The sequence below is a fragment of the Schistocerca piceifrons genome, chromosome 1, assembly GCF_021461385.2.
Source record: "Schistocerca piceifrons isolate TAMUIC-IGC-003096 chromosome 1, iqSchPice1.1, whole genome shotgun sequence".
NCBI lineage: Eukaryota > Metazoa > Arthropoda > Insecta > Orthoptera > Acrididae > Schistocerca > Schistocerca piceifrons.
The window spans coordinates 575,628,468-575,647,673 of NC_060138.1; the positions used below are offsets into that span (position 1 = coordinate 575,628,468).

The 19,206-nt window shown below is 43.6% G+C and overlaps 1 protein-coding gene across 1 annotated transcript in view; it reads left to right on the forward strand.

Annotated features, from left to right (window-relative positions):
- The window catches only part of LOC124753577 (pickpocket protein 19-like), a 193,270-nt gene that overhangs the window by 81,551 nt on the left and 92,513 nt on the right, over positions 1 to 19,206 (forward strand). The window contains exons 3-4 of the mRNA XM_047249019.1: positions 1,804 to 1,987; positions 14,025 to 14,170. Of these exons, the coding sequence (XP_047104975.1) occupies positions 1,804 to 1,987; positions 14,025 to 14,170 (330 nt within the window). The remainder of the gene's footprint in view (positions 1 to 1,803; positions 1,988 to 14,024; positions 14,171 to 19,206) is intronic.

Consider the following 19,206-nt stretch of genomic DNA (forward strand, 5'->3'; position numbering starts at 1 on the left):
CCTTTTCTTTTTGAAGTCGTGTATGGTTCGTGGGAAGAACGGTACCTGGTAAGCCTCTGTGTGGGCTCGAATCTCCCTAATTTTATTTCCATGGTCTTTTTGCGAGGTATACATTGGAGGGAGCAATATGTTACTTGGGTCTTCTACGAACATACGCTCTTGAAACTTTTAACCGTAGACAACACTGTGGCACAGGAAGCGTTTCTTACAGCGTCTGCCACTGGAGTTGGGTGAGCATCTGTGTGACACTTTCGTGTTTACTACATGACCCTGTAACGAAACGTACTGCTCCTCTTTGGATGTTCTCTATTTCCTGATGGATCTTCTCCATTTAGAAATAACGGATGATAATAAGAGGGCGTGCTGAAATGCAATGCTTCCGAATTTTTTATGCGAAAGTTCTAGAAGACATTTTTTAAAGAAAACAAATGCTACTGACATTCTGAATCTTTATTCTTCACGACCACGTTTTTATTTCTCCACATAGTCACACTGGCGACGAACACCTTTCTCGCAACGAAAGATTAGTTTGTCGATACAGTCACAACAGAATGTTTGACTTTGTTGACGGATACACATCCTCACCTATGCTTGCACGGTTTCATCATTACCAAAGTCATCAAAGGAAGTACTTGAAAGCGTTCTTTAAATTTTAGAAACAGACTAAAATCATCTGATGGGGACAAGCTTGGACTGTAGGGAAGATGACGGACGGCTGCGAACCCAAGGCGTCGGACTGCTGCAGATGTCGCAGCTCTCGTGTGTTGTCTGGGATTCTCGTCCCGACGGAGAGGCAGCTCCATGTGTGGACGAGCTCTTCGAATTCGAAATTGAATACAGAACGCTGTTTCTCACGTACCAACGTAGTTACATTGCACACCACTAAAATTCGGAGCACTGTAGTAGCAGAGAGCTGCAAATATGTAAACATTAGGGATAAACATGTAGAATGTTCAAATAACTTACGGGTTTGCTGCCGGGTGACGTCGTCGAACACCGTCGATATTTCGAGAGGAGCAGATTCCTTAATAACACTTAATAACACTATAGTTGGACGTGCAAGCCAGAATCTCTGTGTTGTTGTATTCCTATGGAAAGGAAGCTGTTGAAATCAGACTATCAAGCAAACTTATTAACAGAGATGGTGGATTTTGTTTAAATGCTGCTTGGAATCCGGCTCTGTCTCTCATCAAAAAACAGAGGGACAGAATTAGTGCTACCTCACCTATTGATTAATAGTAAGTATCGCTATTTCTGATGTTGGTTATCTTTGGTTGTGTTGACACTTGTTCTGTGTGTGGTGTCTTCCTTGTTTCTCCTCTGTGAACCGAGGTATTAAATTTGCTCGCACATTTTTTCTTCCTTGCATTTGTGCCTTGAGAATGGTAGGGTGTGCTCCTGTCGAAATATCGGCGGTGTTCGACGATGTCACCCGGCAGCAAACCCGTAAGTTATTTGAACATTCGATTCGCCGGGAAAAGTTAAGGTCTCACAACATGTAGAATGTTTATAATATAAGCGTTACTGAAAAAACTTTAAGAGTTTTCACATAAAAAATTCGGGTGCATTACTTTTCAGCATGCCCTAGTAGACAGCCGAAGAAGGTAAAGACAAAAAATACAAGAGATTGACCACCTAGAAGATGGGTGACAGATGTCAACGAATCTATGAACTTCAGGATTCTGGAGTGAGATTCGGAAGACCGTGAACTATGAATACAGAGAAGCATAAATCGACATTAAAAGTCGAAATAAATTAATAAATAACTATAGTGTACAGATTTCGAGAGTGATTGTGCTGCAGGGAGTTAGGAGAGGACCCTGAGTCGCTGAACGGCAGCCTACAGGAGTCGCTTCTGCACGTGCTGAGCGCGCTGTCGCTGTTCCGGTCTCCCAGCTACGAGGGCGTAGCCAGGGACCTGCTGGCGGCCGGAGACCCGCTGCTGCGCCGCCTGGCCGGGCTCAACGTCACCAGCCTCATGCTGCAGGTAGGTACTGACCAGCTGGCGAAGCGTGCTGAGTCGTCTGCTGCCACACGGCGACAGCTCAGCTCCCCAGTAAGATAGCCATCAAATAGCGCAGCTGTACTGGCAGCTCTGATACGACGGCGTGTGTAGGCACCTGCAGGAAGTCAGGAACCCTGTGATACGTTGCCTGTAACGAGTGAGCACCATCGTAACCGCCGCTGCAGGTATTAAAAAGTGAGCAAACCTGGGCGATGTGGTAGCGGTCAGACACTGGGCTCGCAGAGTTTAAATCCATTTCTCACCTTACAGATCTGGGTTTCCTTTACATATCCAAAACACTGAAGGTGAATGCCGCGGCGATTGCTTCCCAAAAAGAACACAGTACCTAATGTAGCGGTTTCTTTGATCTTCTATTAAAAAGAGAATATGGAATCTTTTAGACACGAAACATTACTGCATCTGAATATGCTAACACTATAAGTTGTCCCTTGAAGTTGTGTATTGAGAGGTACGTTGGATAAACTGCGAAGGTAAATTCTAAAAGTCGACGCACAGTGGTTAGCTGATTCATAGAACAGGGGCCAGCTTATCTCAGTCTTCTAAATACATCTCCTTGGCGCAACTGGAATTCTTCTCCGAAATTTTCGGCTTCTAATATAGTTATTTTCGATAGGGAAAGTCAGTGTGATGTTCGGATCGTTGCTATTGTCATTACAACAGTGTCTAAGGTCTGCGACTCACGAAAATAGGTGCCATCGTACGGTAAAATCAGTGCCGTGTCAGTAAAAATCCACAACTCAGTGTAACACTTACGATATCTCATCAACAACATGGAGAACTATTGCACCTAACGTAACTGTCTTTTCTTGAGAGTTATTTCATATCAAACGGATACGGATGTGAAGCGTGGGCTCGAGGAAAGGCAGAGAAAAAGAGACTGGAAGCAATGGAAATGTGGATACGGAGAAGAATGACGGAAACAAGCTGGGTGGATAGAAAATGTAATGAACAGGTCTTCAGAGAAGTGAATGAGAACAGAACGCTGCTAAACTTTATAGGAAGAAGAAAATAAAAAATGATGGGGCACATAATGAGACACAACCAGTTCCTAAAGAATGTATCTGAAGGAAAAGTTTTAGGGAAAAACCCAAGAGGCAGGCCAAGAGCAACGTATTTTAATAACATCAAAGAAGATATGGGGATAAAATCGTATGAAGAATTGCAGAGGATGACAATGGAGAGAGGGTCGTGGCTAAATCGACAAGGCATAGCCTTTAGTTTATGATGATGAGATGTGTCTTGGCCATCTGTCAATCTGAATTGGGTAAGCTGCTCTTACACGCACATCTATAGTAGCGAATGTATAAATTCTGTATGGACATCGGTCAACCCGTCGCCATCCTAGTCCAGTTCGATCTCGTGCGCTACTGACCTCGTTATCAAATATCCTTCGCAAGTAGGCTACGGCAGGGTAGATGCCAGCTGTGATGTCATATGAAGGCAGCTGCTAGCAGCCAGTGACTCGCACCTGCAAACGCCTGGCACGTCTCACAATCTCCTATTTGTTGCTGCATGTACAGCTACCCCCACGCGAAAAAGCTCCCGTATTGTGGCAGCCCAGCAACGGAGCGACCATCTGTTGCAATGTCTAATGCGACTCAGTGTCAGAAGCATCTTGCTGCAGGTTCTCCCAACACCTGCAATGATACCCAGCTGTGCATATGTAATGACTGTGGCCATTTCCTCAAAAACGATTCTGAAAGATTTCGGTCGGTATAAGATGCTTACCTACGTTCATTACCTCAGGAAGAAGCTGCACACATGTATCACTCTGTATCAAAGCTGAAACCTTTTTGATGAAAATAAGTCCCAATTACGACGCATCCAACGTTGAATATGTATTTTCTATTACCTCTCTTCACTACACTCATGGCTCGACCACGAGTAGTAGCGGTTCAGTCGCACCATGGAGGGATGGGGCGATACTTGTAACACTTTTCTCCTGTGGCGGCGTCGTGATTCATTGATTCCTGATGTGTCGATGGTATCTGAACAGCCAGGCACACTCCGTTGGCGTAGGTAGCGGGGCCAACCACCATGTCCTAACTGCTTCTCATCACACTTTTGGATGGACTGTCAGATCGCTGGGTGCATTGCAGCCATTGTGGAAAAGATGAGCATCTCCGAACTGTCTGCCATAAAGTGTTGGAACCGTCAGTCACAGTTCCCAGCATGTGTCAAGGCACGGTACATGAACTTAAGGTGGTTACCCCCGGAGCGATCCTTGTACTACTGAGTTATTTATAACCGTTGCGAATCAAGACGTTCATTTCCAGGTGGACGTAGGAACAACCGTTTCCTCGGCGTACCTCCCTCAGGTACGCTCATCTGGGTTCACCAGAATTGGAGCCGTCCGTCAGCCCATAAGTTGGTCGCATATGATGACACTTTGACTCCCCTCCACAGCCAATTCACATTCACCACCACCTGCAAAAATTTCACATACCTGACAACATTATTTGCTGTCGATAGCCACTTAGCTGGAAACATTTTCGATTTGGATGCCTTCTCATTGTTTGGATTCTCCATCACCGACGACGTTAAGATCGTCTCTGACATGGTTCCCTTCGATAAAATCGACGACTTTTGTGCTGTTTTTTTATCAATATTCTAACCTGGCCTGTGGTGCACCACAGATTTCTTGGGCTCCGACACAATGCTCTTTTCCTGCCAGATACAACTCATTCGCGTTTCTCCACAGAGGGCCATTAAAAAGGAACTCTAGCGGCTTCATGTGGATGGGGGCGATTGAACCAGTTAAATCCTGCGCTTGCTCTACACCTATGGTAGTGGTCAATAAACCCAATGGCTCTCACCAGCTACGTGGAGATTTTAAATCGTCAGTCGTTGCCCAGGCACAAGTGACAACATATCCCACTTCCCGACCAATCGACCTCTTCACAAAGCTAGTTGGGATGGAATATTTTGCTAACGGAGACCTTACCGACACATAGTTGCAGATTACGGTGTATGAGCATCATGGTAATAAGTACTTCTTTCAACTTATACTGTTACAAGCCTTTGGCTTTTGGGATCTCTTCCTCTCTGGCAATCTGCCAGAGACATCTAGAACAGTTAACCATCCCCATCCCCATTTGCACTAACTATCTAGATTGGCTAATTATCGTGGACATTATGCCTCGGGACTACTGCACCATCTTTGCAACATATTTACCACGTTGCATTACGGAAATGAAAAGTACCGCTTACATAAAAGCCAAGTTTTGCTGGAGTAAGTGGAAAAAAGAGCAGAGGAGCGGACAGAGGTTCAGGGCACACTCCTGTCCTAGGGGTGTGAAGCTGCCCCTAAAGGCTGAAGAGTCAGCAATGAACAACGGCATGAGGATGCAGAAGGCACTGGAAACTAATGAATTAAAAACACTTATCGTGTATCCACAGGACATGTGGCCTGTAATTGAAGTGTCATGATGATCTCTCCATTTGCAAAAGATTCGGGAATAGTCCCCCATTCGGATCTCCGGGAGCGGACTGCCAAGGGGGAGGCTACAATGAGAAAAAGATTTAATAATCAATGAAAGGATAACGTTTTACGAGTTGGGGCGTGGAATGTCAGAAGCTTGAACTTGTTAAGGAAATTAGAAAATCTGAAAAGGGGAGTGCAATGGCTCAATCTAGTTACAGAAGGGGTCAGTGAAGTGAATTGGAAAGAAGACAAGGATTCTGGTCAGATGAGTATAGGGCAACATCAACAGGAGCAGAAAATGGTATAACAGGAGTAGGATTCGCTATGAATAGGAAGGTAGGGTAGAGAGTGTGTTACAGTGAACAGTTCAGTGACAGGGTTGTTCTTATCAGAATCGACGGCAAACCAACACCGACAACGATAGTTCAAGTATACATGCCGACGACACAAGCTGAAGATGAACAGATATAGGAAGTCTATGAGGATATTGAAAGGGTAACACAGTATCTAAAGAGGGATCAAAATCTAATAGTCATGGGGGACTGGAATGCAGTTGTAGGGGAAGGAGTAGAAGAAAAAGTGACAGGAAAATGTGGGCTTGGGACAAGGAATGAGAGAGGAGAAAGACTAACTGAGTTCTGTAGGAAGTTTCAGCTACTAATAGCGAATACTCTGTTCAAGAATCACAAGACGAGGAGGTGTACTTGGAAAAGGCCGGGTGACACGGGAAGATTTCAGTTAGATTACATCATGGTCAGACAGAAATTTCGAAATCAAATACTGGATTGTAAGGTGCACTCACGAGCAGGTATAGACTCAGATCACAATATAGTGGTGATGAAGAGAAGGCTGAAGTTTAAGACATTACTAAGGAAGAGTCAATACGCAAATAATTGGGATACGAAAGTACTAAGGAATGACGAGATACGGTTGAAGTTCTCTGAGGCTATAGATACAGCAATAAGGAATAGTTCAGTAGGCAGTACAGTTGAAGAGGAATGGACATCTCTAAAAAGGGCCATCGCCGAAGTTGGGAAGGAAAACATAGGTACAAAGAAGGTAACTGCGAAGAAACCATGGATAACAGAAGAAATACTTGAATTGATCGATGAAAGGAGGAAGTACAAAAATCTTGCGGGAAACTCAGGAATACAGAAATACAAGCCGCTGAGGAATGAAATAAATAGTAAGTGCAGGGAAATTAAAACGAAATGGGTGCAGAAAGAATGAGAAGACATCGAAAAAGAAATGATCGTCGGAAGGACAGACTCGGCATACAGGAAACACAAAACAACCTTCGGTGACATTAAAAGCAAGGGTGGTAACATTAAGAGTGCAACGGGAATTCCACTGTTAAATGCAGAGGAGAGAGCGGATAAAAAGAATACATTAAAAGCCTCTATGAGGGGGAAGATTTGTCTGATATGATAGAAGTAGAAACAGGAGCCGATTTAGAAAATATCGGGGATCTATTATTAAAATCAGAATTTAAAAGTGCTTTGGAGGACTTAAGCCAAAATAAGGCAGAAGGGATAGATAACATTCCATCAGAATTTATAAAATCATTGGGGGAAGTGGCAACAAAACGACTATTCAGGTTGGTGTGTAGAATGTATGAGTCTGGCGACATACCATTTGAGTTTCGGAAAAGCAATATCCACACAATTCCGAAGACGGTAAGAGCTGACAAGTGCGAGAAATATCACACAATCAGCTTAACAGCTCATGAATCCAAGTTTCTTACAACAATAATACACAGAAGAATGGAAAAGAAAATTGAGGATGCGCTAAATGACGATCAGTTTGGCTTTAGGAAAGGTAAAGGCAGTTCTGACGTTGCGGTTAATAACGGAAGCAAGACTAAAGAAAAATCAAGACACGTTCATAGGATTTGTCGACCTGGAAAAAGGGTTCGACAATGTAAAACGGTGCAAGATGTTCGAAATTCTGAAAAAACCAGCGGTAAGCTAGAGGGAGAGACGGGTCATATACAATATGTACAACAGCCAAGAGGGAGTAATTAGAGTGGACGACCTAGAACGAAGTGCTACGTATTAAAAAGTGTGCAAGACAAGGATGTAGCCTTTCGCCCCTACTGTTCAATCTGTACCTCGAGGAAGCAATGATGGAAATAAAAGAAAGGTTCAGGAGTGGAATTAAAATCCAAGGTGAAAGGATATCACTGATGCGATTCGTTGATGATATTGTTATCTTGAGTGAAAGTGAAGAAGAATTAAATGATCTGCTGAATGGAATGAACGGTCTAATGAGTACAGAGTATGGACTGAGAGTAAATCGAAGAAAGACGAAGGCAATGAGAAGTAGTAGAAATGAGAACAGCGAGAAACTTAACATCAGGATTGATGGGCACGAAGTAGATGCAGTTAAGGAATTCTGGTACCTAGGCAGTAAAATAACGAGTGACGGACGGAGCAGGGAGGACATCAAAAGCAGACTAGCACTGGCAAATAGGGCATTCCTGGCCAAGAGAAGTCTACTAATATAGAATGTTGTCGTCTTCAGTCCTGAGACTGATTTTATGCAGCTCTCCATGCTACTCTATCCTGTGCAAGCTCCTTCATCTCCCAGTATCTTCTGCAACGTACATCCTTCTGAATCTGCTTAGTGTATTCATCTCTTGGTCTCCCTCTACAATTTTTACCCGCCACGCTGACCTCCAATGCTAAATTGGTGATCCCTTGATGCCTCAGAACATGTCCTACCAACCGGTCCCTTCTTCTTGTCAAGTTGTGCCACAAAGTCCTCTTCTCTCCGATTCTATTCAGTGCCTCCTCTCTAGTTATGTGATCTACCCATCTAATCTTCAGCGTTCTTCTGTAGCACCACCTTTCGAAAGCTTCTATTCTCTTCTTGTCTAGACTACTTATCGTCCATATTTCACTTCCAATCATAGCTACACTCCATACAAATACTTTCAGAAATGACTTCCTGACACTTAAATCTATACTCGATGTTAACAAATTTCTCTTCTTCAGAAACGCTTTCCTTGCCATTGCCAGTCTACATTTTATATCCTCTCTACTTCAACCATCATCAGTTATTTTGCTCCCCAGACAGCAAACCTTCTTTACTACTTTAAGCGTCTCATTTCCTAATCTAATTCCCTCAGCATCACCCAACTTAATTAGACTACATTCCATTATCCTCGTTTTGCTTTTGTTGATGTTCATCTTATATCCTCCTTTCAAGACACTGTCCATTCCGTCCAACTGCTCTTCCAAGTCCATTGCTGTCTCTGACAGAATTACAATGTCATCGGCGAACCTCAACGTTTTTATTTCTTCTCCATGGACTTTAATACCTACTCCGAGTTTTTCTTTTGTTTCCTTCACTGCTTGCTCAATATACAGATTGAATAACATCGGGGACAGGCTACTACCCTGTCTCACTCCCTTCCCAACCACTGCTTCCCTTTCGTGTCCCACGACTCTTATAACTGCCATCTGCTTTCTGTACAAATTACAAATAGCCTTTCGCTCCCTGTATTTGACCCCTGCCACCTTCAGAATTTGAAAGAGAGTATTCCAGTCAGCATTGTCAAAAGCTTTCTCTAAGTCTACAAATGCTAGAAACGTAAGTTTGCCTTTCCCTAATCTATCTTCTAAGTCATAGGGTCAGTATTGCATACGTGTTCCAATATTTCTACGGAATCCGAACTGATCTTCCCCAGGTCGGCTTCTACGAGTTTTTCCATTCGTCTGTAAAGAATTCGTGTCAGTATTTTGCAGCCGTAACTTATGAAGCAGTTAGTTCGGAAATTTTCCCTCCTGCAACACCTGCTTTCTTTAGGATTGGAATTATTATATTCTTCTTGAAGTCTGAGGGTATTTCGCCTGTCTCATTCACCTTGCTCTCTGAATGGTAGAGTTTTGTCAGGGCTGGCTCTTCCAAGGCTGTCAGTAGTTCTAATGCAATGTTGTCTACTCCCGGGGCCTTATTTCGACTTAGGTCTTTCAGTGCTTTGTCAAACTCTTCACGCAGTATCATATCTCCCATTTCATCTTCACCTACGTCCTCTTCCATTTGCATGATATTGCCCTGAAGTACATCGACCTTGTGCAGACCCTCTATATAGCCCTTCCACCTTTCCGCTTTCCCTTCTTTGCTTAGAATTTGTTTTCCATCTGAGCTCTTGATATTCATGCAAGTGGTTCTCTTTCCTCCAAAGGTCTCTTTAATTTTCCTGTAGGCAGTATCTATCTTACCCCTAGTGAGATAAGCCTCTACATCCTTACATTTGTCCTCTAGCCATCCCTGCTTAGCCATTTTGCACTTCCTGTCGATCTCATTTTTGAGACGTTTGTATTCGTTTTTGGGTACTTCATTTACTGCATTTTTATATTTTCTCCTTTCATCAATTAAATTCCATATCTCTTCTGTTACCCGAGGATTTCTACTAGCCCTCATCTTTTTACCTACTTGATCCTCTGCTGCCTTCGCTACTTCATCTCTCAAAGCTATCCATTCTTCTTCTACTGCATTTCTTTCCCCTGTTCCTGTCATTCGTTCCCTAGTGCTCTCTCTGAAACTCTCTAGAACCTCTGTTTCTTTAAGTTTATCCATGTCTCATCTCCTTAAATTCCCACCTTTTTGCAGTTTCTTTAGTTTTAATCTACAGTTCATAACCAATAGATTGTGGTCAGAGTCTACATCTGCCTCTAGAAAGGTCTTACAATTTAAAACCTGGTTCCTAAATCTCTTTCTTACCATTATTTAATCTGACTGGAACTTTCCATTGTTTCCAGGCCTCTTCTACGTATACAGTCTTCTTCCATGATTCTTAAACCAAGTGTTAGCTATGATTAAATTATGCTCTGTGCAAAATTCTACCAGGCGGCATCCTCTTTCATTTCTTACCTCCATTCCATATTCACCTACTACTTTTCCTTCTTTTCCCACTACCGAGTTCCAGTCCCCTATGACTATTAAATTTTTGTCTCCGTTCATAATCTGAATAATTTCTTTTATCTTATCAAACATTTCATCAATCTCTTCGTCATCTGTGGAGCTAGTTGGCATATAAACTTGTACTACTGTGGTAGGCGTGGGCTTCGTGTCTATCTTGGCCACAATAATGCGTTCACTATGCTGTTCGTAGCAGCTGACCCGCGCACCTATTTTTTTATTCATTATTAAACCTACTCCTGCATTACCCCTATTTGATTTTCTATTTATAACCCTGTATTCACCTGACCAGAAGTTCGCTAATTCCCACTATATCTAACCTTAACCTATCCATTTCCCTTTGTAAGTTTTCTAACCTACCAGGGATCTGACATTCCACGTCCGATCCGTAGAACGCCAGTTTTCTTTCTCCTGATAACAACGTCATCCTGACTAGTCCCCGCCTGGAGATCCGAATGGGGGACTATTTTACCTTCGGAATATTTTACCCAAAAGGACGCCATCATCATTTAACCATACAATAAAGCTGCATGCCTTCGGAAAAAATTACGGCTGTAGTTTCCCCTTGCTTTCAGCCATTCGCAGTACCAGCACAGCAAGGCCGTTTTGGTTTATGTTACAAGGCCAAATCAGTCACTCATCCAAACTGTTGCTCCTGCAACTACTGAAAAGGCTGCTGCCCTCTTCAGGAACCACACGTTTGTCTGGCCTCTCAACAAATACCCCTCCGTTGTGGTTGCACCTACAGTACAGTCATCTGTATCGCTGAGCTGCGCAAGCCTCCCCACAAATGGCAAGATCCATGGTTCACATATTATGCGTCCGATAGCTAAAATGTGGAAGAAAGGCATTCAGTAGAGTTGGAAGGTTGCCTGTGCACTACTTTCGCATATTTTAAGCATCTGTTATGCTGGCACTAGCCTTACACCCTCTTCCCCTCTCATCCACTGTTTTTGACTGTGGTTACCTCCCCCTATGGCACGGATGCTGTGCTGGACTTAAGGAACGATGACAGTAGTGAACAATCAATTGCCTACACGACAAAAACACACACACAGCTGCTCAAACGAATTACTTGCAGATTATCTTTACAATTAAGATTTTCATGTTTACCTGTCCAGAAACAAGTTCACACTCATTATAAACCACAAACCTCTGCTAGATCACTGAGGGCTACGCTCCCATCTTTCAGAGCAGGTAGCACAATGGTTTCAGCATTGGGCATTTTTCCTCAGCTCCAACAATTAAACCTTTAAATAAAAACCCACACTACAACACACAAATGCAGACACTCTATCTCACCTTATTGTGGGACCAGACCCAACCTCCGACCACCAGGGCTTCTGAAGTTTCCACATAGGCATGGAACAGCAACACTTTGGATGGGTTTGTTACTACAGGTGCTCGGATCACTGCAGACATGTGCTATGACTCTATCTTACGTTGCGTCAAGCATTATATGCTGCATGGTTGGCCCACATATTTTTCATAGGGCACAAGTCCAATGTTCTTGGCCTGGGCTCGCCGCTCCCACCATGTGTTGGACGTCAGCGATGTTCTCCTGCTGTGCTGCGGATACAAGTTTTACAATTCTTACATCTTGGTCTTTGGAGTGTGTAATGGATTAGATTCCTTGTGTAGCGACATTCCTACTGGCTAGAACTGAACATGGACATGAAAGCTATGGTGTATAGCTGTTCCACATTTGCCCGCACCCGACTGCTCCACCAAATCCTGGCCCCTCTCTGTGCTCTATGTGATTTATTGTTGTGGACGCCTACTCTACCTACTCCTGTGTCGTCAGCATGGTGCTCACCGCGACAAAGGCCAAAATTAACATGTTTGTCCTGATGCTTGCCATCAGAAGGATTCCCTGTATGGTCATGTCAGACAACGGGTTCCAATTTTAGGTGACGGCTTTCGATCAATTCTGCACCACAAATGGCATCAAACATGTATTTAGTCTGGAGTTTTACCTGTACTCTAATGATGAAGCAGAGTATACGGTGCAGAAGTTGAAACAGCAGTGTTAAAAGTAGTGGGGTCGACCACCACCATAAATGTGTTCACTACGTCGCTGAGCGCTTAGAAGACCACTCCTGTCCACAAATGTAACCCAGCAATGCTCCTCCATGCGCAGCAGCTGCATACCCACCTTCATCTCCTTGCTCCACAGCTTTGGGAGCCCCAGACCTGGCATGCTGAGCACTATCCACCAGTAGTGTCCATACGAGGCAAAAGACGCGTGGGCGCTGGCCATAGAGGCTATCACCTAGGAAAAACTCTCAAGGCAGTTGACACTCTAAAGTGTTTGGAGAGGAATCATATCGACCATCTGCATCCACGTTAACCAACTGTGTCACCGTCGGTGGCTCAGGCCGACTTGGAAATTCCATCTTTGCTGGTCCCACAACCAAACAGGTATAACTTGCATTCCAGAACAACAACGGTTGTTCCTGTGAACATGGATGTAGAGTTCTCACCGCAGCCACCAAATGCGCGGCTGATGTCGCCCGAGCCGCCACTACCCAACATGTTGCCAGACCACCTATTTCCTCTAACCAGATGGGGACCTTAAGTGTCAGGAAAACAACTGTGCCACAAGTTCACCTTCCAAAGCATCATCCAGATCGCTTCCGCCCTAAGCATCCATTGCAGGGAGGAATGATCTGGTATCCTGGCCCAGTGATTTTGAAAGCTTGCTGAAGGACGTGGAATTCAATGACGGCCGCTAGGCGGCACTGATACATCTGCAATGCTGTCCGTAGAGCCACACCCATCTTGTTGGCTAATTACAGTTCTTGGCCACACCTGAATACTAGCAGCCCTGCAGCTTTGTCTTCAGTCGTGATTTCACTGTAATCTTGTATTGTTCTCATTACACATCGTTGTTTTCGTCTCAGAATTATCTAAGCATTAGGTTTTCGATTCTGGATACTAATTCGGGCCCATTATTCTGCTGTATCGTCTCCAGTGTCCATCTCTGTCTAGTTGTTGTCCTGTTCCCACTCGACGAATTGCTGTTGACAGCCCTTGGTCAGTCGACCAGTTTCTGCGGGTTTTTGAGTCGTTTGTGGTCTCATCACATTCTGGATACTATAATTACATACGTAGTTTCCTCACTGTCGACAAGAAATTACCCAAGAAAGCTGGCGCGCAGTGGTAAGAGGTAGGACTGGTATTTCGGAGGATGGTAGGAGAATCGTCTCACGAATTGTTTCTAAATCTCTTATGGCAAAAACCATGATAGTTTCTTTTCAAAGGAAGATGCCGATTTCCCTCCCCAACTTGGGATTGAGCTCCATCTTCTCATACGTGCAATATTAAATTCTAATTTTCCTATTATGTGTCTTTTATCCTTCAGACTAGTTGGTTTTGGAAACATATAATCTCAACAATGGAAATGTTTCATTACCTCTTTAATGTAATTTCTGTTACTAATTTGTAATCAAGAGTGTAGACGTATCTGACTAAATTCAAGTATAGCTACCAGCTTTTCCTATATTTTCATGTTCTGCATACTTAGTTTCTTGTCACATCCGCTACTTGCTAGAAGCATCCAAGGAGTGGGAAAGAACGTGACTCCCCGATTCACGTCGCTGTCATATCGCGCCTACTGAGTAATCACGCTCTGTTCTCTGTCGACAGGTGCTGCCCCGCTGCGAGGCGGTGTTCCACAAGTGCTTCTTCGAGGGCGCTCCGCTCAACTGCTGCCGAGAGATGTCGCTGCAGCGAGCGCCCGTCGGCTTCTGCTACTCCTTCAACTCGCTCACGTCTGAGGCTAGGAGGCACTGGTCTGTTAGCTCACACCACAAGACCAGCTTTCCTGTAATTCCGTTGGAAAATGTTCACCTCATTTGTTACGTTCTCGAAATCATTAATTAGTCTGAAATTTAAAGTGCCGCCTTGTTGTACAGTCACATGCAGAGAACTAAAAAACATTGTAGCAAAAAAAAGAAAGACACTTTTGTTAGATAGGGAGGCGATCAGAAGGTTTCTTGGTCAGGCGTAGAGATGTCGCTGATACGAAGTGTCAGGGTATTTCGTGCATACGAGGGGCAATAGCTTTGTCAAGCTGGCTCTCACAAGGATACCAGTAGCTCTGAGGGAATGTCGTCACTCCTGGGGATGAGTTTCGGTTTCGGTCTTTCAGTGCACTGCCAGATTCATCTCGCAGTATCGTATCTCCATCTCAGTTTCTCTTTCCTCTTCCCTTTACACAATATTGCCTTCAAGTTCATTTCCCTTGTATAGCCACTCTATATATTCCTTGCATCTTTGTTTTCCCTTCTTTGCGTAGTACTGGTATTCCATCCGAGCTTTTGATATTCATTCGGCTGCATCTCTTTTCTCCATAGGACTCACTTTTTTTGTATAGGCGGTATCTGTTTTTTCCATTATATTTATACTTCATCAAAATGTTCAGTCAAGTTATAGAAAAATACTGCATGCACATTAATCTATTTTAGTACTTGAAAACTCACAAAATATATGCGTACCCCGCGGACAAAAATACGCAGATTGTTCAGAAATATTATCTGAATATTTTAGGTATGAGAGACCAGTTATCTCCGGTAGATAATTACAAAATTAAGTACACTATAGGCCATTAATATTGCTACACCAGAAGAAATGGTTCAAATGGCTCTGAGCACTATGGGACTCAACTGCTGTGGTCATCAGTCCCCTAGAACTTAGAACTACTTAAACCTAACTAACCTAAGGACATCACATACACCCATGCCCGAGGCAGGATTAGAACCTGCGACCATAGCAACAGCGCGGCTCCGGACTGGAGCGCCTAGAACCGCACGGTCACCGCGGCCGGCTACACCAGAAGAAATGCAGATGATAAACGGGTATTCAATGGACAAATATATTATACTAGAACTGACATGTGATTACATTTTCACGCAATTTGGGTGCAAGATCCTGAGAAATCAGTACCCAGAACAACCATCTCTGCCCGTAATAACGGCCTTGATACGCATGGGCATTGAGTCAAACAGAGCTTGGATGGCGTGTACAGGTACAGCTGCGCATGCAGCTTCAACACGATACCACCGTATTGCGACGAGCCAGTTGCTCGGCCACCATTGACCAGACGTTTTCAATTGGTGAGAGCTCTGGAGAATGTGCTGGCCAGGGCAGCAGTCGAACATTTTCTGTATCCAGAAAGGCCCGTACAGAACATGCAACATGCGGTCGTGCATTATCCTGCTGAAATGTAGGGTTTCGCATGGTTCGAATGAAGGGTAGAGCCACGGGTCGTAACACATCTGAAATGTAACGTCCACTGTTCAGAGTGCCGTCAATGCGAACAAGAGGTGACCGAGACGTGTAAGCAATGGCACCCCATACCATCAAGCCGGGTGATACGCCAGTATGGCGATGACGAATACACGCTTCCAACGTGCGTTCACCACGATGTCGCCAAACACGGATGCGACCATCATGATGCTGTAAACAGAACCTGGATTCATCCGAAAAAATTACGTTTTGCCATTCGTGCACCAAGGTTCGTCGTTGAGTACACCATCGCAGGAGCTCCTGTCTGTGATGCAGCGTCAACGGTAACCGCAGCCATGATCTCCGAGCTGATAGTCCACGCTACTGCAAACGTCGTCGAACTATTCGTGCAGATGGTTGTTGTGTTGCATACGTCCCCATCTGTTGACTCAGGGATCGAGTCGTGGCTGCTCGATCCGTTACAGCCGTGCGGGCTGTCATCTCGACTGCTAGTGATAGGAGGCCGTTGGGATCCAGCACGGCGTTGCGTATTACCCTCCGGAACCCACCGATTCCATATTCTGGTAACAGTCATTGGATCTCGATCAACGCGAGCAGCACTGTCTTGATACGATAAACCGCAATCGCGATAGGCTACAATCCGACCTTTATCAAAGTTGGAAACGTGATGGTACGCATTTCTCCTCCTTACACGAGGCATCACAACAACGTTTCACTAGGTAACGCCGGTCAACTGCTGTTTGTGTATGAGAAATCGGTTGGAAACTTTCCTCATGTCAGCACGTTGTAGGTGTCGCCACCGGCGCCAACCTTGTGTGAATGCTCTGAAAAGCTAATCATTTGCATATTACAGCATGTTCTTCCTGTCGGTTAAATTTCGCGTCTGTAGCACGTCATCTTCGCGGTGTAGCCACTTTTAATGGCCAGTAGTGTAATTATCATATTTTCGGTTTGTTACTACTGATTAATTTGTTTTCATGAAAACAACCTGAAAATAGTGATAAAGCCTTTAATACATTATTCAAAATGCAGAAAACAGAGCGCAAAGTAAGTCAACAACACTCAGATAGATGCAAAACTACTGCAATGCGGTGCAGTTGAGGGTCAAGAGTGAAGTGTGCATTACTTTTGTCAGTAGCATAAACCATAAATAAATGAAATAAGTGTGTTTCCAAAGCAGACAAACAAACTGTACTGTGGAAATTTGCAATGTTGTGAAGATATTTCTAGTAGATTTCTGTTTCAAAGATAAACGGGATAAGAAACGAAACGGCATGCTATAAAGAGCTACAGGGGATGACGAATCCTTTACAACAAACCAGCTAAGTACCTGGCTTTGCCCAGACATGTACTCGCATTTATTACAGCTCTATTCGTCCATCTCCTCCTTCCCGCTCTCTCTGCCCATCTCCTTTCTCTGCTCATCTCGTAGTCCACCCTCTGTCTGTCCATCTCCTCTTCTTTCTCTGTCCACTTCGTCCTCCCCAAGTCTCCGTCCATCCTCTCCTCCCCCATTCTTAGTCCATCGCCTGCATCTCCCTCTCTGTCCATCTCCACCTGTTTCCTTTCTCTGTCCATCTCCTTGTCCCCCATATCTGTATCCACCTACTCATTAGTCCACCCTCCCCCATTTGCCTGTCCACCTCTTCGTCCCATTTCCCTGTCCGCGTTTTCACCCCCATCCCAATAGGATTTTGCCGGTTCTTACGACTACAGCACTTCTTTCCAAATTGTAAGTAACATTTGTACCAAATTTGGTTGTAATCGATCGAGGGGTTAAGAACCAGCTTTTTGCCAACGGCGTTGCTGCATATGTACGTGTCACATACATTTAACAAATTTCACACATATTTCACCTGTATCTGTAGCGAATTTCGCCCTGTAGTTTCGTTTTCACGCAGCTCAATGTCTATGACGTCATATCTTCTGGACTATGTGTCGTACAATGATATGTTTTTACACGTACATTCAGTGGTATATGTGAATATGTACTGCGAATAGAGTGATTAGTAAAGAAGTAACAGATTTAAAGGTTATGCCTGTTTCGGCAGTTTTATTGCTTGAACAGCGAAAATGAAATAACCGATGACCTACATTCCTTTTGCCGCGCTGGGTAGCCGTGCGGTTTGAGGCATCTTGTCCCGGATCGCGCGGCTCTCCCGTCGGAGGTTCGAGTCCTCCCTCAGGCATGGGTGTCCTTATCGTAAGTTAGTTTAAGTTAGATTAAGTAGTGCGTAAGCCTAGGGACCGATGTCCTCAGCAGTTTGGTCCCATAGTGAGGCAGAAAAAGTCTCGTAAACGTTTAAAATTATGCGTTAAGTTTGCTGCACTTTGCTAAGTGTTCTCATTCTCAAATACTGGATAAATATGGTCTGGCTATTTGTGAGTTATGATCTTCACTTCTTCTTCATCCGCACCCCTTTCATAGTCTGATGGTCTTTGTCCCCACTATTGTTCTTTCCACGCACGAAATGATATGTATACCAAGTACAGTACAAATCTACCCAGTGGTTTAGGAAGAGATGTGGAAAGTATGTGCAAGTGTACACCAGAGTGAAACATGCTCTTATCACGGTTCAAAAAATAAAAATAGGGAAGGTAACTAGCTTTCCGACTTCCGTGGCAGCTTCAGAGATATTTAAATCAAAAAATCTTGACATATTCGCTCCTTTTCAATTGTTAGTATTACGAGTATTACACATGTCATTTAATATGATGCACTGTGTCAAGTAAAGTAACATGATACATGATGAAATGTCATATAACACGACACATGCCATCATGTCATCCAGCATGGCATTTGTCATGTCACGCAATATGGTACAATGAGTTATTAAACTTGCATCCCCACTCTGAGGCACTTCCTATTATAGATGCGCCTCCACTCTCGGATACTTACTATTGTAGATGTATCCCACTCAACGAAAGTACATAAATTTATGTCTATTTGTCCCTGCATCCCTCACCATTCATGTAAGAGGGTTTGGTGGAGGGGGGAGAAATGGTCCCATCGATGAAAAAATCCAATCAAGCCCTACCCCCTTCCAGAAATCAAAAAATTATCTTAGCGTGCTACCAGAAACAAATCCATTCCCATAAATTTTATCCACACAGAAAAAACATTATATTATATATTGTTTATTACGGATGGCTTGGCAACCGATGTAGACTGCTGTTGACTCGGCGACAACTGATCCGGTACAGTTGTTTTTTTTTTTTTTTTTTTTTTTTTTTTTTTTTTTTTTTTTTTTTTTAAAAAAATCATGTTGCTTGAGTTGTGCATCGTTAGCCTGGCTCCTCTACGGTTACGCGCGTGATATGGTTGAACCTCTATAGTATAGCCTCATGTCCTCAGGGCACACAAGACTCATCATTTCTTAAATTTTTTAAAATTTTTTAGTTTTTATTGTTTTGTTTTCTATTTTTTAATTTCTTAAAATTTTGTTTTATATTTGTTGTACTTTTTTAAGTTTTTTTGTTTTATAGTAAGACATATTTAATTCATGTGCACTTGAGACCGTATACGCAAACACATGATGAAAAAACCATAAACATTTAATAGAGTGGACAAAATAACAAC